At 47.5% G+C, this 24,723-nt stretch overlaps 5 protein-coding genes across 6 annotated transcripts; 2 read left to right on the top strand and 3 right to left on the bottom strand.

Annotated features, from left to right (window-relative positions):
* Positions 1-5,521: 5,521 nt before the first annotated feature.
* Positions 5,522-6,238, bottom strand: DFL_004413 (uncharacterized protein; the record flags this gene model as incomplete). The annotated part of the gene is made up of 4 exons (XM_067633504.1): positions 5,522-5,580; positions 5,658-5,774; positions 5,830-6,004; positions 6,215-6,238. 4 exons carry the CDS (start codon positions 6,236-6,238, stop codon positions 5,522-5,524), a joined length of 375 nt encoding a protein of 124 aa, XP_067491665.1.
* Positions 6,239-6,450: 212 nt separating this feature from the next.
* On the top strand, positions 6,451-9,049 carry DFL_004412 (uncharacterized protein; the record flags this gene model as incomplete). The annotated part of the gene is made up of 3 exons (XM_067633503.1): positions 6,451-6,993; positions 7,053-8,119; positions 8,179-9,049. The coding sequence occupies 3 exons, from the start codon at positions 6,451-6,453 to the stop codon at positions 9,047-9,049; spliced, it is 2,481 nt and encodes an 826-aa protein (XP_067491664.1).
* Positions 9,050-9,430: 381 nt separating this feature from the next.
* On the bottom strand, positions 9,431-10,423 carry DFL_004411 (uncharacterized protein; the record flags this gene model as incomplete). 2 transcript variants are annotated; one of them, XM_067633501.1, is made up of 2 exons in its annotated part: positions 9,525-9,531; positions 9,576-10,423. In XM_067633501.1, the coding sequence occupies 2 exons, from the start codon at positions 10,421-10,423 to the stop codon at positions 9,525-9,527; spliced, it is 855 nt and encodes a 284-aa protein (XP_067491662.1). The 2 variants fall into 2 exon arrangements, with proteins under 2 accessions (XP_067491663.1, XP_067491662.1); XM_067633502.1 differs by having other exon boundaries at positions 9,431-10,423.
* Positions 10,424-13,380: 2,957 nt separating this feature from the next.
* DFL_004410 (uncharacterized protein) lies at positions 13,381-18,065 on the bottom strand (the record flags this gene model as incomplete). The annotated part of the gene is made up of 11 exons (XM_067633500.1): positions 13,381-13,869; positions 13,932-15,008; positions 15,132-16,412; positions 16,491-16,544; positions 16,613-16,684; positions 16,753-16,923; positions 16,988-17,091; positions 17,248-17,289; positions 17,372-17,453; positions 17,553-17,946; positions 18,022-18,065. 11 exons carry the CDS (start codon positions 18,063-18,065, stop codon positions 13,381-13,383), a joined length of 3,810 nt encoding a protein of 1,269 aa, XP_067491661.1.
* A 3,065-nt stretch (positions 18,066-21,130) lies between these two features.
* DFL_004409 (uncharacterized protein) lies at positions 21,131-24,247 on the top strand (the record flags this gene model as incomplete). The annotated part of the gene is made up of 2 exons (XM_067633498.1): positions 21,131-23,506; positions 23,576-24,247. The coding sequence occupies 2 exons, from the start codon at positions 21,131-21,133 to the stop codon at positions 24,245-24,247; spliced, it is 3,048 nt and encodes a 1,015-aa protein (XP_067491660.1).
* Positions 24,248-24,723: the final 476 nt, after the last annotated feature.

Genomic DNA, 24,723 nt, shown 5'->3' with positions numbered 1-24,723 from the left:
TGCTTTTGCTTCGCCTTGCTGTAATGTTCGATTTCGGATTCCGTTTTTGGAGGCGGGATGGGTTCGTTATCAATAGATCCCAGTGTACGTAAACTCTGTACCAAATCTCAAACCAACAGAAATCCTCGAAACTCGGATATCACTGCGCTGTATGGGTGTACAATAGGCGCGGGGTCTTGGAATGTAGGCTGCTAACTGCTGTTTTTGGTCCTGTTAACGGCGTCTTCGCTTTTTATCATTTAATCAGAGAACGTTTTCGGAGTAACGTTGTACTGTACTGTACACTTTTGGAGATATCGATAAGTATGGTATTTGATTTTGGGGGTAGATATAGGTAAGTAAGTACTGTTCGGGAGGGGGTGACAAGAGATTATAGTGATTTTGATATCGGAGTTTTTGTAAGTACTATAAAGCATCCTTTCTTTCTTTTAATTCTACCAAAAGGGCCAGACACGACGGTTATAGATGGATGCTACGTATATAATCCGTGGCCCTCCTTTATTGCAATGCCGGAAAAGCTTGTATTCAACAATTTGGTCTGAATTTTTTGTTCTTTACTACGACATCCCCAGCCTATTACCTTTTGACAGGTCCAAAGGATGTTTTTCCGTCGTGGTGTGAGTATGGTGGACTTGCTTTTTCAAGATGGTGCGGCCGTTCAGGTCGCCGACTGCAAGAAGCTTGCCTGCTGGCCCCACTAATTGATACCAAACTAGACCAGGGAAGGCAATGAGCCGATTAGCTATATCATTGGGGAGATTCCGTACCCAAAGCTGAACAAGGTACCAGTCGAAAATTAGAAATGCCTATGATCATCCTGTTAGTGAGCTGGGCTGCTTAAGTTCTGCTTGAGAGGGCTGGATCGTATGGAGATTTAGACGCTTGGGCGCATCAGATCTAACCTGGAGGCTGAAAGATAGGAGGTTGCTCACACCCATTCACTCACTCATGACCGCGAGTGCTTAAGCATTTTCACACGAGTCTCATTCTCACGCTCAATTCACTATATCTTATACGACATCACTATAATTATCCGGAACAAGCAAAGGATCGGTCTTAGAATGAACCCGTATCAGCGAAATTTAAATTGACAATGCCGTGATTACGATACGGCGCGGTGAGATTCCTTAGGGAGAGCTCTCGCGATTTCAAAAAAAAAAAAAAAAATGCGACCGTATGACCGACAAACCTTCCCTTCGGGGATCATTTTTATAGGCGTTCGTCGTCCTCTCTTTTTAGATCCGAATCCCCATGGCGCTCCTGCTCTCCCTGTTCCAGAATCCTACATGTCCGGCCTAGACTTTTTCTTCTGTTCTGTGGCTGAGAGGATAGAGGGAGAACGTCAGGTATCGCTTTTTTCCCCGGGGGATGTTTAAGCGCTGGCTGGGCGCTCTCTTTTTTCTGTGTGTTCGATATCTAGGCAGTTGACATGTTTCGTGGCCATATCAATGCTTCAGCACTCCTGCGGAAGATATTCACAGTCCGAAGTGAGTGCATGCATATAGGACGGGTGATGATCACTTCACAGAATTCGGATAGGTAGTATCAATTCTTGTACCACGTCGCAACTTGTGACTATAAACCCATGGCTTTTTGCGCCGGCGATAAAAAAAATTAAACGAAATACTGGGGAATGAAACGTCTGGCCCACGATCGAGATCTGGTTTTCGAGCTTGCATCCCGTTCGGAACTCTTCTGGACCTAAATTAGACAAAAGCTCCTCGTGATTCACCCCCTGGCCTCCTGCAATCGCTCACAATTTTGTGATGTGATGACGATACCTGTATTAACCGTCACTAATAAAACCCAGGAGACGGAAACTCCCCAGTCCCCGTCGACATTTAACCCAATTGAGAACTCCAACGTTTTACCCCAAAAATGCGGAAAAGGCTAAGCTCAAGGCTTAGGTTAACGCCAATCCCATTCCATTCCATGACCAAATCCTTCCGAAGACGATCCCCGTTCCCGACGCCTTTTATATTGGGGATCACATTCGCATACCCTGATCTTGCGTAATGCTACGTGCATACCGGCTTAATTCTTTGTACGTAAAACCCGACTAATATCCTCGTTCGGGGTCGGAATCGTGTCATTGGGGTTATATAAAAATGACACTGGCGCTGGGGTCAGAAAACCCTTCTCGCCAAATTTTTTTTGGTATTTCGACAATTGTAAGCCCAATGATGTGCAACCGTTCAACCACGGGCGTGGTGAACACACCGGCTTTGTGGCTACGGAAACCCGAAAATTTTTCTCTTCCTCCCGGCATTATGAACCACCATGATCTCTTAGCCGGAAATGTTGAAATGTTTCAATCATAAGGGGGAAAAAAAAAAGAGCTTAGCACAATCGCCGATGTTCGTTTATTTTGCTTAAGGTTGTTAGGTTATTTTTACGTGATTTCACGCCGACAACGAGAACTAAAGCTGTCCCGGCTTCTGGCTCTTCCCGAGCCGCTTACTCACAACTCCTTCGTACGCGAGAATACCACACACAACCTTCGTAGCACAAAAAAAAAATGGTGAAATTTTATTACTATTACCCCATATTTTTACGATGCCCTGAGTCAGGGTAGGGCTTTGGGCGGGTGCGGTGTCCAGAAGGCTTACGGAGTACTGCCCGAAGCAAATTACCGTCACACTGCCTCAGAGAAAGCTACTTTCGCATTTGAAACCGGTGGAATATTGGGGATTCAGATTGACGGAGTAATTCCGAGGCTTGAAGACAAGGGTTGGACAAAAAATTAGAGGTGTTTTCTAGATTGTTGGTGATTTTTAAAAGACATGGTCGTGAATCCCACATGAGGGACGCGTGTCTAGACCAGAACTGTGGCTTAGGAAAGGTCATGGGATGGACTGTTGGGGACGGAAGAGTGTTACACAATTAACGGGTAGAAGGCTTTCTCACTTATAGACAAACATTTATTTTCCAAAACGATAGCAGAAGTCCGGAATTCAACGGTACCGATTATCGTATTTACTACCTGTAGGCTTTTTTGTGACAGCTAGACGATATACTTTAGTCCAGATATTTTCCGAATACGAGATCAAGGAGGGATATGATTTGTCAAGCTTTAGGGACGAACATGTACCCCGGATAATTCCCAGGGACTAAAAATTATGTGACATAGCGCCTTACATGTCAATGTTGTACAAAAGTAGGAAGTGGTTTTTGTTACGTACTTGGCCCTCTCTTCTCGGGATTTATAAATTTTTATGCATATGGGTAAGGTGTAAGATGGTGACGTTGCGAGGCTACATATGCTTGGAGGTCAATTGGTAGTTATTTCAAGGGGTGCCTAGGGTTGGGCGGATTTTGAAATCAGGTTGGATATGTCGATATGTGGGGCGGTGTCTCTATATATGGACAGTACACGGATTTTGTGACGATCTCCATTTGACGATGACTTTGTGATACATCAAGACTTTTTAAGTGTTCTTACTATCGACATGACCTAATTAACGGATTACGAGAGCTCCCATGCATGGAACTTTCCTCAGATTCTCTATAATACCTAATCTGACATAGACTCTTTAATTTCATGATCTGACACCTGGCTTAGCACAATGGCGCAATTGCATGACCACTCAAGTAGCCGCACCGGACCATTGGTACTAGATCCTACGATATATGCAGCTTCGAACCCCCCCATTCCCTTAGCTTTCCCTTGCAGATCGCAACTGTTCTCTCAGCCTTCATGAACTGACACTCTGTGTTGTTGGATCGTAAATTTTACGTAAACTTGCAACAATGTGATCGATAGCTCCGACTAAATGATGTCACTGGGAATGGTGATGTCTTGGATGATCTGAGTGGAGAAGCCCTTTTTTGTGGTAAAAAGTGGAATCGAGCGGAGTTTTGAAGGCGGGGTAATTGATACTGGGTCTTTCGATTGGATGAGACAGGTTGGTTAGACTTGCTTGAAGGAAGTCGATCTCTTTGATGACCTGATCAATTGATGAGCCGCAGCACGTGGTACCTAAGTACTTAGTTAGTATTAGGGCGGTGCACAAGTCCATCGTGTCCGTATCGCAAAATTTGTGGTAGCTTCATAGTATGCGTTAGTCTAAATGTCGACTATGAGAGCCCCTATGAGATATTCGAGTTATATACAGCAGTATCCAGGGGATGATTAAAACTTACGAGACCAGGACCGGAGAACAGGAACTCGAGGATGAAACTACCGGGATATATCAACGAAATTGCCAAGCTTTCTGGAAATACCAAGCCTTTTATCACATAATGCTTGTTTCCGTCTGTCGGAGATTAATTCGACAGGCCGGGAGATGCGGTACTAGTGTGTAAATACGTACTAGGCATATATCCGCTGTGCCTTAACTTATGACTTTGAGATAGGACCCTACATCCGTCAATATAAGTACTTTAAACAGAGGCATAGCGTAGTCTTGTGTACTGTTAACGTTTACAGAAGTCGCTGATATCATATAGTCTTCCGTGTACTACTATACGTACTTGGTGTTGCGTCTAGATCTAGCGATGCGACCGAGACCATAGTATTTTATCTGGGATTCATTCACGAATTCACAGGACCACCAGGATTCGTAATGAAGACAACAAGAACGGTCGTCGTAACTGTTTCCCACATACGTTGGTGATTGAAACCCAGGGCCTATGTGAAGTATTTCTAGGGTTGGAATACTCATGTAGAGTGTCACTGGCTAGCCCAATGTCTTGCCGTTCGTCAACAATGACAACGCTGTTAGAAACACGCTTGTAGCGAATACAATAATCCCAAACCTCGTGTTTAAATCTTCCAAAGCATTGCAGACAATCACGGGAACTAGAAGATGTAAGACCATGAGAGGTGGTGGGAGTGCCCGCGTCAAAAGAATTACAGGGCGTCGGGCATAAATATAAACCCGCTGGTCCCTGGATATATCTGAACGGCCAAGCTAAACTTGTTTGTCTTAACTGATTATCTTGATAAGATAAATCCAAACTTACTTTGATGGACCTTAACCACAGAAGGAAGCTATCCTGCGACAGCGACAAATCTTCATGACGGTTTAAGAATTCCATCTCTTGCCGCGAAATGCAAACACTGGCCTTATTCCAATTCTGAAGGCTTGTTACATCCTGGGGGAAATAACGGCTTAACTCTCAGAATTATTCTAAAAATGACAGACTGATTACAATAAACGCCGAATTCGTAGATCAATTCGGATTACCAAGAATCTGGATTATAAAAAAAGCGACCATAATAAGACAATAATTCCACAATCGGGACTCGAAGGGGATTAGAATCGTACCATCTTCCGGCACAGGAGATAATTATATTTTCTTGCTGTGCACGAGTGTACGGAAATAGCGAATTGGGGGGTATGAAGTATCATTTCCCTGAAAAAATATGGGCTTCAAACAGACTACTGGCTAGCTACCTTATTGTAGACGGGTTGAAAGCACATGTACCTAAATGCTTACTTGGACACTTGCAATATTAACATGTAGGTATAATATATAAATCATAAATCGGTTTGAGGGCTTATACCTTACGCAGTAATTAGTCTAAAGTTCGATGCCAACCAAGGCGAGGGTACCTAATATTAATAGGTAGGTAGACTATGACCTATCAGGGTATGTGTTCTAAACATCTTCACCGAACTCTATAGTCAAAGTCAGTACATGGGCGTACGTACATGTCAGTAACCAGGACTTAGACACCGAGGAAATTTCCAGCAAATGCCTGGCGGTGGTTTCATTATAATAATATGTATCCCTGGTCTCGTACTCAGACGGCATCCCTGAACTTCCATCTGATACTTCGGTCAGCATCTGGTGTTACGAGACAAGTGTCAAGCTCGAGCTTACCGATTAAAATGGCCTTAGTCAGAACAAAATCTGCCAGCAAAGCAGTAAGGGAGACATGTATAGAGTCGAGCTGTCTTGGAACTTGTTCAGAAACTATTATTATAAGAGATCTTTCGAGCTTCGCTATTAAGAAATAGTTCCCCGCAGTATCCGAGTAGGAGCTAGCAGCGGTATGCTTCCCCAGACCCAAATGGAGCAGTTAGATTAATTACCGAGGCAGACAGGCCTCTAGTTGGAACGACGTCGTCCCAACAAATTTCGGCGGTCACCAGCTAAACGACTGGCCGCGGTTTATTTGGTTAGCGAGCGCGCATAATGGAAAGTGGCCGAACCCTCTCTGGTTCACCTCTTGGGCTTTGCTCGACAAGGCAGGTGAATTACTAACTCCCCAAACCTGCAGCGTCATCATGGTAACTTGATATTTTCTTGGAATCGTTTCTTTCATTTCCTTTTATCTATCCTCTATCTATCAATAGGTACTCCCGCCGAGCTGATAATGTGCTGGTCGCGACGGGTATCTCCGGCTTCATCATCAAACCCCTTTCGATAGTACCTGCTCAATCAAACCACCAAACAATCGCGAAATAACGATCCATCTACCAAACTTTGCCGACGTTGACAATGGAGGATAAAGAGAAAACACCTCCGAGGCTGTCCAGCTCTCGGTCTGATGCTGGACTGGACATTGACATCTTAAACCAAGAAAATCCGATTCAAACTCCGCTCGTTCAAGATGTCATTCCCGAAACCGAAGCCGGAGCCGCCATTGCTAACATCCAGGTTACGGCCGACACACCTGACATGTCCCGTAACATTGCTCAGAAGCATTCGCATTTCAGAGACCACCCTATAGAATTTCTTCGCGAAATTCAGATGATGTACTCTGGAACGGGGTGGAGAGCTTATGATAATCCGGTTGGCCAGCCGATATATTACAATGGGTTCACCGAGGACATGAAGAACGCGATCATAGGATCCAAGCTTGTCGAGGATAAGATTCAAAGTCTCGCAACGGAAACCGTCGATGATGAGACCGGCCAAGGATTTCTCCCCGGGGCTAAGAAAGAGAAGAGACGGAAAGAGGTGGTGCGACAACTGCGGGAGGTTGCTGACAAGACGGTTGATGGAATGATATGCAAGATGGAGAGCAAAAGTTTCATTCGAGTATGTTAAACACAGACCTAGAAGCTTCTGTTCTACATAGGCTGACATACGGGGTATAGACAGCCTACTGGCTTGCAGCTCAAGTCCTCTCACGAACATACCACCAAGGAGTTCACGTGTCAATGGATGAAGTCGTCACGCTCACAAAATATGCCCGTAAAGCAGCCGAAGAAAAGCAGTCAATGATCTTTCTTCCCTGTCACCGATCGCATATAGATTATGTTTCGTTACAGGTCATCTGTTATAGACTAGGCATTGCACTTCCAGCTGTGATTGCTGGAGACAACCTCAATTTCCCGATCGTTGGTTCGTTTCTCCAAAACGCTGGAGCCTTTTATATCCGAAGATCGATGGGAGACGATAAGCTATATCCGACCATGGTCCAGGGATACGTCGATACTCTGCTCAGAAGAGGATATAATATGGAATGTTTCGTTGAGGGTACCCGAAGTCGGACAGGAAAGCTGTTGCCTCCAAAGTTTGGAATCTTGAATTTCATATTGTCCAGTATTCTCTCAGGAAGAGTAAAGGACTGTTTGATCGTTCCTGTTTCCACACAATACGACAAAGTCATCGAATCCGAGAGCTATATCAACGAACTTCTGGGTGTCCCGAAGAAGAAAGAGAATCTCTACGACTTTCTCAACGCGAGCTCCGTGTTATCTCTCAAGATGGGCAGAGTTGATGTCAGATTCCACGAACCCTGGAGCTTACGCAACTTTATTTTAAAGCAACTGGAGAGAACTACAACCGTGCCACCAACTCTAGCGGCTCCAAAGGATGGTTCTGAGATAGAAGAAATTGTCCTCACACAGGATCAACGCGTGAGGTTGCTTAGAAGTCTCGGATACAAGGTTCTTAGCGACATCAATAGCTGTTCTGTCGTGATGCCTACGGCGCTGATAGGAACAGTGCTACTGACGCTGCGAGGAAGAGGTGTCGGAAAAACCGAACTTATCAGACGCATAGAGTGGCTGAAGTGCCGGATCATTTCCAAGGGCGCCAAGGTGGCTCATTTTGGCGGGGCTGGAACGGAGGCGGTGGTGGAGAAAGGTCTTGAGGTTATCGGGGACCTTGTAGGCAAGCTCGACAACCTTGCCGAGGAAACCTATTATGCCGTTGATCGGTAAGATATTCCAGTTTATTTGTTTAAGAAACGAAAGAATACTGATGTGATGCATTCAGATTCCAACTCTCCTTCTACCGCAATATGGTTATTCATCTGTTCATCCTGGAGGCCGTTGTATGTGCGGCCATGTACACGAAGATCAAGCAAGGCGGTGGCCCTGCGAACCAACGTATCGGTTGGCAACAACTCTACGACCACGTATCCTTCATCTCCCGTCTCTTCCGAAATGAATTCGTTTTCCCTACGGAAGGACTCGTTGCAAATCTTCGGAAGACTCTCAAGGAGCTGGAGGCCGATGACGTGATTAATGTGGTATATTCTGAGAGCTCGCCGGGTGAGGTGGATTACGTCGAGCTCAGCCCCCGGGAGCGCGAGAGGGGTAGAGAAAATTACGACTTTTATTGTTTTATGATCTGGCCGTTCATCGAGGGCGTATGGCTTGCAGGTGTTGCGGTAGTCGGAATAACACCGCCGCTGGGCAAAGACGGGGCGGATGAAGGCTGGGTGGACTCAAAGCGATTCTTGGATGTATCGCAACTGCTAGGAAAAACGCTTTATCACCAAGGCGACCTTAGCTACTTCGAAGCAGTGAATAGCCAAAGCTTGAAGAATGCCTTTACTCAGTTTACGAGTGATAAGATATTGGAGACGAAGGACGGGAAGACAAGAATACACCCTGACTGGCGCCCGAAGATCGGATTAGATGGAAGGATAGAAATGCAGGGGAAACTTTGGGAAATGGTTGATAAGATTGCGGTGACTCGCAGAGAAGGAAAGAATAGGAGAGACAGCCAGACTGTGGGATCCAGAGTCCTGAGTTTAGCGCAGAAATTAGGGATCGGGTTGTTTGAAGCGGAGGAGATGGATTTTAAGTCGGAGGGGAAGAAGAAGAAACCGAAGAAGGGCTGGTTGAGGGCCATGTTGTAAATTGGGGGGGGGGGGGGTGTTAGATAGCCGTGTAATATATAGCATTTACCGATCACTGTACGATATGTATGGCATTCTTTCTTAACGGGCGTCATTTATACTCCCGGCTTGTATGCATTCTATTCTATCCAAGACGCTTACGATGTCACGATTCGAGCTTTGTAAATGAGAAATTTGGTTTGAATGGTCATGAATTGATAATATTAGACATTGTAGTAATTAATGGTCATCTATTCCTGTCTAATCTCCCTGCCTTTCCCAAAACCAAAGTGCCATAACGTGCGCCACCCAATGCGGTATACAAACGTTAAACGCTACCAAATATAAACAAAAACTCCGGGAAATGCTTGTCATGAGTTCATTAAATTAAAAAGTCGTTCTTCAACGAATCACCAATCTCCCCTTCAACAACCTCCAGTGCAACATAAGCTCGACGTCCACGTTCTCGAATTTCTGTCCATCCGGTCCATCAATCTTAGTGTCTCGGTTGCAGTTCTTTAAGACCTTTGTCTTCAATCCTTCGTACTTTGGGTCCAGTTCATAATCCTCTTCGTATGGGATGTGGAGATCGACATTCCCGGCCTTGTATCCTTTAGTGAACGGCGAGGCAAGCTCGACAAGATCTCTGTAGGCCCTGGTGCTCAATTCATCGAAGTTGTCGAGCATAGTAGTAGAAACGGTGATGTCGATGTTGACAGTAGCGCTGCAAGCAGCAAGGAGACATCGAAGTCTGCAGGCCAAAGGCATAAAGATCGTTCTAAGCGGGATCCTTCCGGGGTTTGTCTTTCGGAAAGTGGGTTTTCTGAGAAGAGTGTAAAGAGTCTTCCTCTTTCCGACAGATGATTGTCGCTTTATCGGTGCCTGTTGGGTGCAGTATTCCATGAAACAGGTATCGATGATTTCGATGCGGACGTTACGAAGGAGATGGCGGTATCGGAGAGATGGGTAGATGTAGGTTTTAATATCCTTTTGAAGGATTTCATTTCCAAGGTTTCCGCCATAATCGCCTGGGCAGAAGTGACCGATTCCGCCTTCTTCGGTGAATTCGTAGGCGATGTCTTCCCATGGAGTTGTCCATCTGGCTCTGAAGCATTGTTTTCTTTGGTTGTAAGATTCATATGCTTCCGTTACGACTTTGATGGAGAAGACATTCTGAGTGTAGAAGATAAAGGATGCTTCTTCGTGGATTTGCTTGTTCACACGGAAGATGGAAAGGTTAACTGTCGAAGGAATGGCGAGGTTGTGGGCTGTTGGTGACTTTCGGCCACAGATGTCCTCGATGGCTTCCTGTGTGAGGATTGGCTCGTCGAATAAAACAACTTGAGCGTAGATCTTATCGCGAATATTGCGAGGGAGGGAGAGAAAGCCGGCCATTTTTTGTGTGATTTTTTTTGTGCTTCGACTTAAACTATATTGAGATTGATGCGCAAGCGCTATAGTCGGCAGTACTGTGCCTGGTGATATATCCTGATATCTGGCGTATTCGATAGCGTACAGTCAAGTGATCAAGAGCCAAAAATCTACAGGGGGCAAAGCCTGGTGATATATAGACTTCTTCGAACATCATATGCATACAAAATAACACGCAACGGCAGCTATTCAACTGCGACAGGCAATGCAAATAGCACGTCGTTTCAGGCCCCTCAAAACGCTGGTCTGGCGTTGCTGCGGATAGGCAACTTGGGCCTGCAGCCTTTTCGGACGGTGGGAAAAAAAATCTCAGCTGTGGTCCTGTGGCAGAACATTCCGTGCGCTAGCGTAGGTTTTTTGGCAGGTCAGAGGTTCGGTCTATTCTTTGTTTGGTTTAGTGCCGACGTACGTATATGTACGCCCGATCCCGAATGGAGGAGGGATAGCAATAAATCGGGTATACCGAAGCGTAACCCAGATGGTCGGTGCGGTTTTTGTCTGAGCTATTGGGCAATTTTTTCTCTGACGTCTGTTTCGGCCCTTTGCAGATTTGCTTGTCATGTTTTTTATGCGGTCCCTGAGGCGCTGCCTTAAAAGCCTCTCTGCAGGGAATTCTCCAGAAGGTGCAACCTAGGGGTCTGCCTACGATTGTGGCTTTCTGGGCTTTTTGGAAAATCGAATCGGATATGCGATGCGTAGACATGCCGTTGGTCAAAATGTACGTTGCAAGATGGTGTTGACTTGAAAGCTAGCCTTGCTATGCATCGACTGCCCCTCACAGCTAGTCTCGTAACTCCGAGTTAGCCCTGGGGAGGATTCAGGTATTTTTAAGTCCTTCACTCTAGCTAGGAGTCAGAAAATTTACCTAAGAGTCCGTTTATAGGTACAAGTTTTGTCTCAAATTCTCGAATTGGACCTCGAGTCGACCTCGCGAGGTCTCAGGTCTTGCGATCCGCGTGGTAATTCTCGCTGATGTTTCAATCGCCTAGCAGGCCCTTGTTACGTTCGCCATCCCCAATTGACAACAGGCGAGTTTCAGTGCCGTTTCCCCAACTATAAACATTCAATACCGCGTAGATTTGCTGGAGTTTTATTAGAATGGTCACGAGTTTACTCGGAAGTTATCGCAATTCTGAACACGAGAGTTTGTTTGACAACTTTATTAGTTGGTAGGCTATGGAACTATTAATATGGCTGTTTTCCGGCGTGCATATCCGGCCGGTTTTTGCGGACCAAACCGAGTTGGGAGTCATCGGCGTGCCCTAACGTATAGCTTTGGATTTGTTATTGCATTGTCGGTATCGATTGTCTCAACGGTAGGCTTAGGCTAGTTTGGCGGAAAGGTTAGGCGAACTGTAGGTGTTAGTTAGGAATCATCTGGGGCCGATCAACCGTTGCGGCCTATAGGGCTATGACTAGTGGATAGTATGATTGATTCTGGGGCATTACAAGTCGACGTTTTTGGTATGCGTGTACGTCGAGGCGGAAAGACGGGCCATTGGATTCATTGTTAAATTGGATTGATAAATTGCTTTAGTACTGATCCCATGAGATCAGGGATCCGTTGGAGATTTGTGTGTTCGTTGTGGGGGGATGACGTACGATGAGACTGGCATGGAGGGAAATTTGATGTTAAATATCACGGAGCGATGTCGAAGGACACCTTGACTAATTGGATAGGTATATGGATAGTAAAGTGGTGCTGAGGATTTGATTCCTACGATTCTCATCTCTTGGATATCGGATTGTGATATACTAGCTACTGGCTAATTCGAGATTACACAGGCTCTAGCTCTGGGCATAGTATGGCCCACTAATCTCAGTTTGATCTTACACCGACTCCGTCTTTCCATCAGCTAGTTTATCTTAAACTAGCCAAATCTGACTCAACTGACGATAAGGAATACGTATGTTTCTCAACCGTTCGGGAGATACTATAAACTGTTTATACAGCGCCACCGATTGTCGTGAAATTTCTTCGACTTCATTATTCAAACGTTTGATTTCCCTTTCGTCTTCCAAAGTCCATGTTGTCGAGAGTTCTTTGATTCGCCGGAGGGTCTCGATTTCTTTGAATATGATGTATTTTTGTTCTATTATGGTTTCGTGGATGGAGCGGTTCAGAGCTTTGTGGCAGCGGGGCATGTTTGATCGGCTAGATATAGAGTGGTAATTGTGGTTGAAACTATTGGTGTTTGTGAGCTGAGAGATCGGAAGGATTTGGCGGGATATATATATTATTCCGAGTCGTCTAATTCTAATATATTTCGGGTTCCGTAAAGACTAAATAATGGTCTCGTTCTGCACAATTGATCTATCGAGGGTGGTTCAAGGCTGGAGGGCTAACATTATACTCGGATGTTGCTTATGAGCATCGATAGATTTATAGAATTGATTAACAATTAATATCGATAAATTAAACAATGCCAAGCATGTGCAGGTCGAGCGGTGGCCGCAGTGTAACTTTATATACCTTTGGACACTTGGGCTATCGGACAGTACCAGTTGGGCATTTCCATGTTTTCAAAGTACTTGGTTAGTAGGACGGCTTGGGCGGCGCTTTGTGGGTATCCACTGCGGCAAAATCGAGCGACATTCCATTGCCACTCAGCTTACTGAATCATGGTGTAATTCCTGATAGGTGATCGCGACCATGTTCTAGCTTCTAGCGCTTATTCGGACTTGGCGAAAACCCTACAACACAGGCATATCAAAATGTAACGTATGTTATTCTGGATGTCATGAAGCATGTATCTGCATCTTCATCGCTGCTAGTATCGTTGGCCGAGCTTGTTACGGTACATGGTTGTTCCTTTGTCAGTTGTGGCGGCGTATATCGCCCGTCACCAGCACTTGCCATTTCTAAATGATTTTGACCTTTAATCGACAGTATACTATCGCTTAGTATTCAAGTACATCCTTTACTTTTTAGAAGCCCTCTTGGGGACACCTCCCTTCTTTGCCGCAGGTGCCTTTGCCGGAGCCTTGGCTTTGGTATTCTTTGCTTCCGCGGCTTTTCCTGCGGGTTTAGTTGCAGCTTTGCTTGAGGTTTTAGTTGCAGCCTTTTTCGCAGGCGCTTTAGTAGCTTGGGCCACAGTCTTCTTGGCTGTAGGCTCGCTTGGAGTCGTAGCTTCGGTTGCCCTTAGTCCGGTCCTTGAAGGGGTTTTTGTTACCGTTGCTACATGGGGGGTCTTTCTGTATATTTTGGCAGGCTTTGTGTCGTCGGTTGCTGGAGTTGCGATTGTTACTTTTTTGTTGGACTTGGGTTTGGCAGGGGTTTTGCCTTCCTTTGGGGGTTCTGGTTCTTTTCCATTGACAGGTTTGGTTCTTACGCTACGGGGTGTCTTTTCTTGTTCTTCTTCCTCCTCCTTGTCGTCATCGTTACCCTCGTTTTCTTCCGATGATTCATCCTATTGTAATTTTATACGTTAGTATCAGGTTAGTGACAAATTTAGAGAAGAAAGTCTGTTACATCTTCTTCTGGTGGTGCTTCGCTTTCATCCTCTTCATTTTGTTGTTCTTCGGGGGCTACTTTGCCCCCATTCCCTTCTTCTTCCTCTTGACTTTCTTCCCCATCTTCCTCTCCTATCTTTCTCTTCTTTGACGGAGTCCCAAGCCCTGTCTCTTCGCCATCTTCAAATCTGTAGAGACGTACTACGGCCGCATCCTTCCCTGGTTCTTTAATACTTTCGATTACTTCCGTAAACGCCCTTGGAGTCTTCCCGTTAGCCCTGCGACTGAACTTGCGTTCTTCGAGGACGACATCTTGACCATCCTTTGATTTGTAAGTTGAAGTCTTTGAAACGAGGAGTTTGGTGGCGGTGGTTGCCTTGGTGGCGCTTGCGGGGACGAAGGGTTTTGATTTTGCTCTCGAGGTGTGGGTTGAGATTAGGTTCTTTTGTGGGAGGGTTGGTGCCGATGCCGTGATGAGGCGGAATCCGGCGGTTGATGATCGCTTTCGTTTCTTTGGACTAGGGGATTCTGCTTGTTCGGATGCTTCTCGTTCGGACTCTTTCGGATCGGTAGCCTCGTTTTCGGGTTCGGTCTTTTTGGATTTTGACGCCTTGGTTTTACTTGTAGATACTGGTGACTTTGCATTCGGAGGGGGCTCCGGTGTTGAAGAAATAAACTTGGGCGTCTTGAAGTTCTTCTTGGCCTTCTTCGTAGGTCGCTTCTTCCTGTTTTCCGTGAATATCTTGGTATCTGTCGCATCCCCTAACTTGAAAGACTTGCTAGGGTCTTTGGGTGTTCCGATGTCATCGATCTCTTTGGGTTGGCTTGTATCTTTTTTAGCGGTAGGTAAAAAGTCTCTTTCGTCTTCACTGTCGGTTACGTATCCGTGAACGCTATCCCACAGTTTGCGCTTACGGGTCATGTTTGGAGTTGCGGGCGGAGGATCCGGTTTGCTGGGAAGAGCGGATCTTGTGCCTTTGTCTGTGGCTCCGTCGGCGGGTCTACCGTCGGGAGGACCTGAACCGTCGCCGCCTGTTCCGGGCCCGGGCCAGTTAGCCCAGCATTTACCGTAATGTTGGTGTCTTCTAGATTCCCCCTATGGAACCGAACCGATGTTAGTAAGTAGCTTTGGTCGGTAAGTATACGTTTCCGACATGAAAGTTCATCTTTTTGTTTTCTGCCTTTCTTGAATCCGTGGGTTTGTAGAAGCCGAACTTACCAACTTGTTGGTCTGCTTCTTGCAAGCCAGGCAGAAAGTCTGATCGGTCTTCTTAGATCCATCGCTTCTGGTTCCGGCGGCAGGTCTAATCTGGTGCAAGTATTTCCCGACCAGCTTTCCGATATCCTCGTGAGTTTTGCCGTCAGTGTTGATGATTGGTTTTCTGTTTTTACCTTTCGGCGTGCCTGGCGGTGGAGGTGCCGGCCCTGGAAGGACCATCGTACCCGTATCGCCATACCAATTGATACCTTCCAATGTATCCTTGATATAAAACTCCGTAGGATGGGTAGCAGCCGTAGTATCGATCGGTGCAGCTTTCTGCAAATCTGCAAAAGTAGCGATACCACCGATCCAATCAGCGTAAGCAATTTTATCACCAGCGAACCGACTGCGGAACCATGTTTCATTGCCTCTGGCAAGTTGTCTTCCGGGACCGGCATAGTTTGTCTTTGAAGGTGCAGGGTCGGGTTGACCGAGTGTAGGTCGTATTGTTGCTGCGTGTTCAAGAACATTGTCCGGAAGTCTTTGGCTTCCATCTGTGTCCTTTGAGAAATCTCTTGGGGAGGCGTTGATGTAAGTGTTTGGTTCCCAGAAGGGACGGGGGAGTTTGGCAGCTTTGATGGCGGCTTCCGTGTCGGTTATATGTTGGCGATCTTCCGGGCTCATCTTGGTTATCTTTCGCACGCCTTGGATGTTATGTGCTTTAGCAGTCCTTTCGAGGTCAACGGGAGTGGATTTTGACTTGGATAGTTTTATGATATTGTCGACTTGGGCGCAGTGGGTGGCATTGGCGGCTTTGTCTTCCGCGTCCATTGGTCGAAGAAATTTGGCAGGCACCACGCCGTTTACGATCAGAATCGTTACGGGGGGTGGGGTTGGGCCATCTTTTCCCGAGCCATCAGGTTTACCGGGCTTTCCTGTCTTCTTGGGTGGCGGTGGAACATATGCTGGCGCATCTCCTGCTTTCCAATCATCATCATCATCCGGTCCGCTGTCGTCTTCATCCGAATGTTCACTATCGTTATTGTCATCGGCTGTAGCTACGATTCCTGCGTTGAGGTCGAGTCCCTCGGGTGGTGCTGAGCCGTCTCGGACGGCAGGAGCCGGTGTCGTAGGTGGAGCAGTTGTAGCATCTGTCGTCGTGGCGTCGTCGAAGGCTTTAGGATCTGCTCGGAGTTTTACGAAGTCGGCGTCGGCGCCCAAGCCGTCTTCGTATTCACTTGCAATTGTGCTGGTGATCATGGCCATGTGGAAGGGGCAGGCGTCTGCGTGCCTCGTGGACTATAGGATGTTGAAGAATTGGGTTGTTAGAAGGGAATACGTTTTGATGGTTAGAGGGGTATGCGTGGGGAGTTTTACCTGGGTTCCACGGATTGTTCCACAGAATGGACAGTTTTGAGAACCACCAAAGGCCTAACGATTTGAAGAGTTGGTGAGTTGGAGGGGATCGATGGAGGTTTGTGATTAGGACGCTAACGTACCTGTGTAGCTTCGGTATATCCCTCTCCTGTTACCTCACGCCAATGAGGACAAAGACGATATCTTGCCGAAGTCTAGTTGCGGATTAGTTTGGTTTTTGTTACCGCCGTATGATTGGTTTGGTGACGATTGGAAAACCTACCTGTCGAGCCGCAGGAATAGGAATCGATCTGACACACTCGGGACAATGATCGCGACTTTCCTTGCGTAAGAACATTCCACTTGATGTGTTAGTACGCCGGACCCAAAGGCCATGTCGGCCCTGGAGGAGTGGAGCATCAGGTGCTCTGTTGAGATTTAATGAGACTTGGCGCTGTATCGGATGGTTTGTTCATCAGTATATAACATGGAATATCTCGGGGAATATGTTTTCTTACGTTAGAATCACCCCAATCTCTGATTTGATCTCTTGCGTGCTTTAGTTGACCGTCCGAATCACCTAGCATGGTTAGGATACGAGAGTTGGCTTCGTTGATGTTGTCTATTATTTTATATCGTGGTTAGAAAGAAATCATGCTTTTCACGTGAGGTCAGCTGAGAGGAACGAGGGAGGCTTTACAATGATCGAAAGGTCTGTGCCCCTCCGGTCCGGAATTGTGGGTGGCCGATGAGAGAGTTACTGTTTGTGCGAACATACTACCATCTGGCGTTCTTTCATCGAGGATCGGTGGGAGTTTACCTGTAATGATTTTGTCACCGTTTGGTTAGATTTATAGAACGCGAAATTTGTTCATGCAGAGGAAGAAGGGGCATAGTTTCACCTTTGCCATCTATAGTGTCTTTGGGCGGTGGTACGGGAGGGGTTATGGCATTTTCTTTATTTCCCCCAAAGGGAGGGAACCACTGATAACAATGAAGATCCGAGTTAGACAAATCTTCACTCTATTTTTTTTTTTTTTTTTTTTTTGGCTAAAGAGCTAATGGTGGAGTGGAGGCTCAAACATCTTTGAAGACCCGAAGGTCTGTATTCTGAAGATTTGAGCTGACGGTTACATCCTTTTCCTCAGCGAAGGCGACATTTGGGCTTTGGCGCTTATATTTTCCAGTAGAAGCCATGTCTAGGTCGTCCTCTTCCTCTCCCATTTCTTCTTCCGTCTCCTCAACCTCTTCGGGCTCAACTCGGGCGTTCCTTATTCTACGCCTGAGCCTCATGGATGTTGCCTCTAACGTTGCAGGATCTATGGGTTGTCTCTCGAGGGATTTAAAGCTGTATTTTGGAAGAATACTGTTTTTGAAAAAGGTGATTCTTGGGGTTTGTTGTAAAGGTGGCGGGGCGGATCCGACGGTGAAGGGGAATGAATCGGAGGGGATGTTGGGGACTTTGTATCCCGGTTCACTGTTTTTATGAGAGTTAGGTATGATAAATATGCATCTTTTAGACACGGATCGAGTCCTTTGAATCGATGCATACCTAGATTTTGGTGGAGGGTTTCGTCGACGTTTGTCTAGGTCCATCTCCGGAGCGCCAAGTCTCCGAGCATTGCCCCGCGGTTTGTATCAAACTGGTGAGGATATATCTACGAGTAGTCGCGAGATCTATATTAAAAGCCGTCGGATAGTACGGATGTATATGTATGAAATGGTGATATATCACTGATCTGGTGCTAGCTAGCGGGTTGAGGGTAGGAAGCAAGACGTGGTTTGGGGACCGCATCTCACGACTGTTCGAGAAATTTACATACTAATAAGTTCAAAAGCAATGCGAAGGAGGTTTCGTCGTTCCATTGTTTCTAACTACCTTCGATTCTTTGGCGCGTTATGTCAAGCAGTCAACTTTTGTCTGTTGGATGGTTTTGGCATTGCATTGTTGGAATGTATATTTGTTGTGAAGTGTGGTATTTTTTGGTGGCTCGCTCGAACAAAGAAAATTAACTTTTTTTTTTCGGGCTTCGATAGGCCCCACCACCCGGACCGACTGCCACCATCATCATGAAAGAAATGTTTTTTTTTTGCGGCGTACTGACGCGGATTTGTGTGGTACTAGTTTTGTTTGTTCTCATCACTCGTTGCAAGGGGTAGGCCATTGGTATTGTCGTGTCTCTTATAGGTATTATGATCTTTTAACAAATTTGCACAGCTAAAGTTGAAGATAGAATTGCAGGTGCACGAGAAAACCAGCTCGTTGAACTGAAACGTGCGCTGATTGCTGCCTGGTCACATCATCTGGCGGTTTAGGGTCGGTTAGGCCTGGTTTCTTCGGGCGATGTGGGTCTTCTTCTTCTGCTTCACGATTGGCCTTCTTGCGAGTGAAATTCGGGAGGGTGGATATCTTTCTTGTGGTGTGTGGACCTGCGTCATGCACAGTTTTTTGCGGGCTGTCAAAGAACACTTCTTTTGTTTATTTTTCTTCCTTGGTTGATTGAGACCGTCGACGGCGCGGAAGTCTCTAATATAACACGGTATCCATATAGTAGAAGCTGGCTAAAGGTCTATTGGACGGTGTAACCTTTTGAAGGAGTATATGGGAACGGATCGAATGCAGGGTCTTAAAAAGCCAAGCTAGGAGGGACTCGAGTCGGGCATCGTGTGAACTTGGTTCCGTCTAATTTAGACGCACGATGGAACTGGTAAACTGGGAAAGATATCCAGGGATGCTGCTTGGGCAGCTCCGAGTCCGAACGAACAAATTTTTTTAAAGGGGGTTGTGAGTACTTGAGATTCGAGAAGGATTTAGAGAAAGTCCCATGTGGAGGATGATGGGGATCATGTGCATATGGCACTCACATTTGCATATTTTGTCCCCAATCGCATTTGATACTTGCAAACGATATCGATAGGGAGTTCCTTACGGACCTTTTGCATTTTAAATTGTCCAGCCGGCCAAGCATGCCAGTTAGCCGGTTAACGGCCAACCAGCCACTTGATCGCGATCGATCCAGATTCAAACAGCCAGAATACGCATAGACGAAAGGTCTGTCTGGACTGTTCTTCCAACATGACAGACCTTAAGGGAATCAAGCACGTCTCCAAATCATTCTATTAATATAGACTGTTGGTTATGTTTCTTTCTTTGCCCTTGACGAATTGGCCAAGTTGCAATTGTTAGCCTGGGCGCCCGGCCTGCGAAGCCATGAACCAGTCCGGCGCGGCGGCCACAATTTTTATACACAAATTTAGAATTTTTTTTCCTTCTCTAGATTTCCCCCCTTCTTTCTGGAACGATTAGGAGGTTGGCCCTTAGGGCCTTTGCATTTTCTTGCTTACCCTGTTGTTTCCAGAACAGTTAGCTAATTCTAATTTACGCAGTAGCACGGGGTAATTGTCTCCTGTGTATAAGTACCCCTCCCCACACTTGAGTGCTCATGTATATACCTGCGGTGGAGTATATTTTTACAATCTGTATTTCTGAATTTTGGAGCTCGCCGTCGATAGAGATAATATAATATACGAGGTTGTGGTAATTTTTGAGTTTGAGTTTTGGACTCGACTGGGAAGTGATTATTAACATTAACATCAACATAACATCAACCTCCAACCATCAACATCATCATCATCAACATCAATCATCACTTCCCTCATTCACGACAAGCCACCGACCGACCATCTCCACCCTTTCTCCTCTTCTGCTTCGGCCAAAGATCACCTATATGCCAATATCGATCAGCGGCCTCGAACGGGTCTTGATCAAACGTCCTGTATCTTTCCCTCGGCTGTGATTCGATCCCTGGCGCGCACGCGTTCTCTTTCCATTACAGACCGGATGTATGGCTGAAAACTACCATCACTCTCACCACCACCACCACCACCACCATCGCTATCAAACACTGTCACCGTCAGCTTCACCACGACTTCGTCGCTGTCAGGCTGCTGCCGCTGCCGTCCTCCTCCGACAAGCCGCCCTCGTCCCCTGAAGGGAAAGGAAAAGAAAAGACAAGGGAAACGGAAAGGGAAAGGAGAGGAGAGGAGAGACGGAGAGGAGACAAAAAAGAAACCAAGAAAGGTTTTACACGGCCATAATCATAGCCATTGATATCGACCTTGACATTGACGACCTCCTTGATGCATGCCATAGTTGCTTACACTGGTTTATCATATCTATCTCTCCATTCAACTTCCTAACCGCACCGCGCGGATCCCACGCCCCCATACCGTCCTTTTCGCTTCTTGCCTTTCTTCTCTTTCTGCCTAATCCTGAGCCCGATTCTGGTTCCGACCATTCCAATACGAACCAACCCGGCCACAACTTGACTTTTTTTTTTTTTTTTTTTCTTAGAATTTAATTTAATTTTTATATTCCTTCATCGCCTGCGAAAATTTTCCTACTACGGAGGCTCAGTTTCAAGTCGGTGGGGGCGATAGATACGGATAAGGACATCGATCACGTTGATTCGGCCTTCGCTTCGACATCTTCATCTTCGACACCCCCCTCATCTAAACCCTTCCGTCCCTCCCTTTCAACCACAACCTCCCTTGATACTGGAAAGACTTCCGCCGCTGGCCTTCCCCTCGCTCGGCCGCCATCGGCTCCTTCCTCCTTGCCGAGTCCTGGCGCCTCTTCCTCCACCGCGGGAAGCGTCAAGATGGATCTTCGCAGCATTATGAACGATTCAGGTGGTGGAGCCGCGCGGGACCAACATCCTACCCCTCTTCCACCGCAACCGCCTTCGCACCCCTATCGCCGTCAGCAATCACCAATTCAACAACCCCCAAATGCCCCGCCCCCAAATATGAGCCCCGCGAACCCTTATCATCATCAACAGCAGCAGCAGCACTACCCCGGGCAACAGCATCCGCAACATCCACCCCCACCCCATCACTTTGGAAACGCGGGACCGAGTCGGCCTGCCCCGCCTCCACTCCAACCTCCCAAAAGTCCCTTCCAACCTCACTCTAATGCGCCTCCTCAGCCCGGTCCGCCGTTTCACCACCGTAAGAGCTCCGGTGGTTCCCAAGCCGGATACCCGTTTCCTCCGCCCGGGTCCAGAAGCAACTCGCAAGGTCAACATCCCTACGGCCCCCACTTACAGAGTCCGAGTCCTTACAACACCCCGCATCCCCTCAGCGCGCAATCCGGTGGAGGAAGTCCGTTCACAGGGCCACCCGGCGGCGGCCATCACCCCGGCAGCGGGCAACAATTAACACCCACCAGTGCTACGTCCTATGGAAGTCCCTATGGCAATCAATTTCCATCCATGTCACCGATGGGAACACCGGGTCCTGGATACCCGCCACCCCCACAGCATCAGCATCCGCAACAACAACAACAACAGCAAGGACCACCGCAGCAACAGCAGCAAAGAGGTAAACCGCCACCTCCGCCACCCCCATCACACCCACACGCTCATACCCCGACAACACCGAATCCACCCTCGATGGCAGGTTCACCGATTCACGGAGGAGGGGTTGCTATGAGTCCGGGAGGGGAGGCCAGATTCGGAAAGGTCAGGGAAAGAATGTTCGCAGAACGTCGACGCGAAAAGGAGCTGGAGGAAATGCAATCCGAACAACGTGAACGAGACATGGTCGATAGAGAGCGCGAACGTGAAAGGGATCTCAGTGTCAGTCCGAAAACTCGCGTGCCAATGTACGTTGACGATCGAAAGGAGAGTCTCGGCGGGCAGAAAGAGGACTGGGCAGCAGGAAGAACCAACGAGAACTACTCTTTGAGCCGGAGTCCCGTCAGCCAGAGGATGAACTCGGGAACTCCAGCCCCCCCTGGCTTCCCTCTTCCTCCGCCACAACAACAAGGACAAGCCCCACCCCAACCGCAGCCACAGCAGCAGCAGCAACAACAACAACAGGGACAACGAAGCCAACCTCCTACGCCTACGCACGGCCAGCAAACCATGGGACTCCCTTCGCCTCGACATCCTCCGCCATCGCCACAACGTTTTCCTTCTGCCGGGTACAGCGAGAAGATGGATATCGATAGCCGTTCAAATTCGGAAGCTAGGCCGTCGAATGGCGAGCAAACAACTCCACATTGGGCGCAAGAAGGGCAGGCGAAAACGGAAAAGAAAGTCAACGGTTTCGACTCGGAAATTCTACCACACCTTGCTCCCGAAGACCAAAGCCTGACCTCCAGCCGTTTAAACATGGGACCAACTTCCAATGCGGAGGAAACTTCGTCGAACGCTGGAGGCAAGCCACTTATCAAGGAGGAGCCCGGCACTCAAATACCGGCCTTACTGCCAACGTCACAGCAAGGCCAACAACAGCCCTCTTCACCCGCGAAGAGGAGTTCCTTTCCGACGCCTGCACGTCCGCAACCAGGCCAGATTCAAGTTCCGCTCAACGCCCAACCCCCCCAACCCGGTTCCGCTGCATCACCCATTGGCCCTTCCAGGAAACGACCACGTCATGACGAGCCACCTATCTTTGCTCGCAAAGCCTCGAGAAGTTCATCCAGCAGTCCTGTGATTCAGAATAGGCGTCAACCTCCACCGGGCCCGTCGGCAATGTCCCAGCAGCAACCTCTAACTCCATCAGCACCATCACAGCTACCTCCCAATCCTCAGAATCAAGGAGTGCAACCTCAATCCCAACAGCAATCGCAAAACGCGTCCCAGCAAGCACAGAATCCCACGATGCCTCAGCAGCAGCAGCAACAGCCGCCTCAACCCCAGCAGCAGCAGCAACCCCAGCAGCCACCGAATGCCGCCAAACCATCGCCTGCGGCAGGCGTTTTAGGACCCTGGGAGCCCTCTATTACGAATATCCAACCGTACGAAGAGCTTACGAAACACATCTGCGACTTCCTTTTCATCCACGTCGTCGACAACCAGGAGTTCCAATTGGATGACCCCGATAGGCCACAGCTGGAGATCGAGGCGAAGATCGGCATACTGGTCGATCGCAATACGGGACAACGGCTGTATCTGCCCGTGAAGACCGAAACGGTCCTCGACTCCGACGACCCGGCTTTGAAGGTCATGTTCAAGAGCAGTATGACCGAGGTGTGTCTCAATCCCCCCTGAGCCTTTTTTATTATTACAAGCCCCTACTGACGCGATATGTCTCAACAGCTCCAACACAAACGAATGAACGAATTCCTCAATCGCACTTTCGCGGACTCCCAGCGCCAGGCGGCACAAGGACAACAGCCACCGGGAGGGGACTACCCAGCGATCACCACCCCCCGTATCCCGCTCACTTATAAACACTTACGCGAACGAGACTCATTTTACGAAATACCCGATGATGTAAAGGACCAACTCCCAATGTGCGTAAAGAGAGTTCCCAACTATCACTATCGACTCAAGCTACGGGTTACGCACGACCAGAAGACGGGGAGGGTTCTCAATAAGATCGTGAAGGCTAGGATCGCCGACCTTAACATATTCTCCCCACGGACCGCCTTTGATTGGCGTATCAGCGTGAATATGGAAATGCCGTGGAAGGGCGATGTTGATAGGCTTGTGCCTCAGGGTGGCGGTGAAAGGAACAAGGATCGCTTAAGCTATCAGCACCTATGCTTTAGTGTGGATTTGACCCAGGTTACCGCGGCCGCAGGAGGCGGGCCGCCACAGGGTCCGAAAAAGGAACACGAATTGGAGATTGAAGTTGACGCGAGGAGGGTGCGCGAACAGGGGAGGTTGATTATGGACAGAAAACCCAATGGGTTCCAGGACTTGGTCAGGGGATTTGTGGATAACGTCAGAGTTTTGGCGCGAGAGCTTGGTGATACTGGATTTTAGTAGCTCTGATCCACCTCTCCAACCCGACCTATCCTACTCCTTCGTTTCTATCATGCTTTTCTCTCCCCCTCTGATGATTTTTGTTTTTCACTTGTATATGTACATTTCCTCTGGCTCCTAATTTTATGCCTGGTCGTTTTTTTTCCTTTCCTTTTCTTTTCCTTTGTCATTACTTTACGGTCCATCTGTTAGAGCTATCTTTTATTTTCCTTTGGCAAGGGTTTTCTTGGGTTTGCTGTGCGTTTGGGACCTCTTTTCTCAACCTTACTTACTCTTTCTACTTTTGCTTAATTCGGGGCGAAATGCTTTCCTCTTTTTTCTCTTTACTTTCTTCTCATTCTTTGTATACCAAGCAAGAATTTATGAATGCGCTGAGGTTTTGGCTCAGAAGCCGGACCAAAGCAGGACGTTGTGATTTGTGATGAAATAAAAAAACCCGAATGCTTCTTCTTATTCTTCTTCAATTTCCTCGCACG

This window comes from Arthrobotrys flagrans (assembly GCF_004000055.1).
Source record: "Arthrobotrys flagrans strain CBS H-5679 chromosome Unknown unitig_0, whole genome shotgun sequence".
Lineage (NCBI taxonomy): Eukaryota > Fungi > Ascomycota > Orbiliomycetes > Orbiliales > Orbiliaceae > Arthrobotrys > Arthrobotrys flagrans.
The sequence above is the reverse complement of the archived record's forward strand: the minus strand, read 5'-3'. Positions and strand labels throughout refer to the sequence as shown.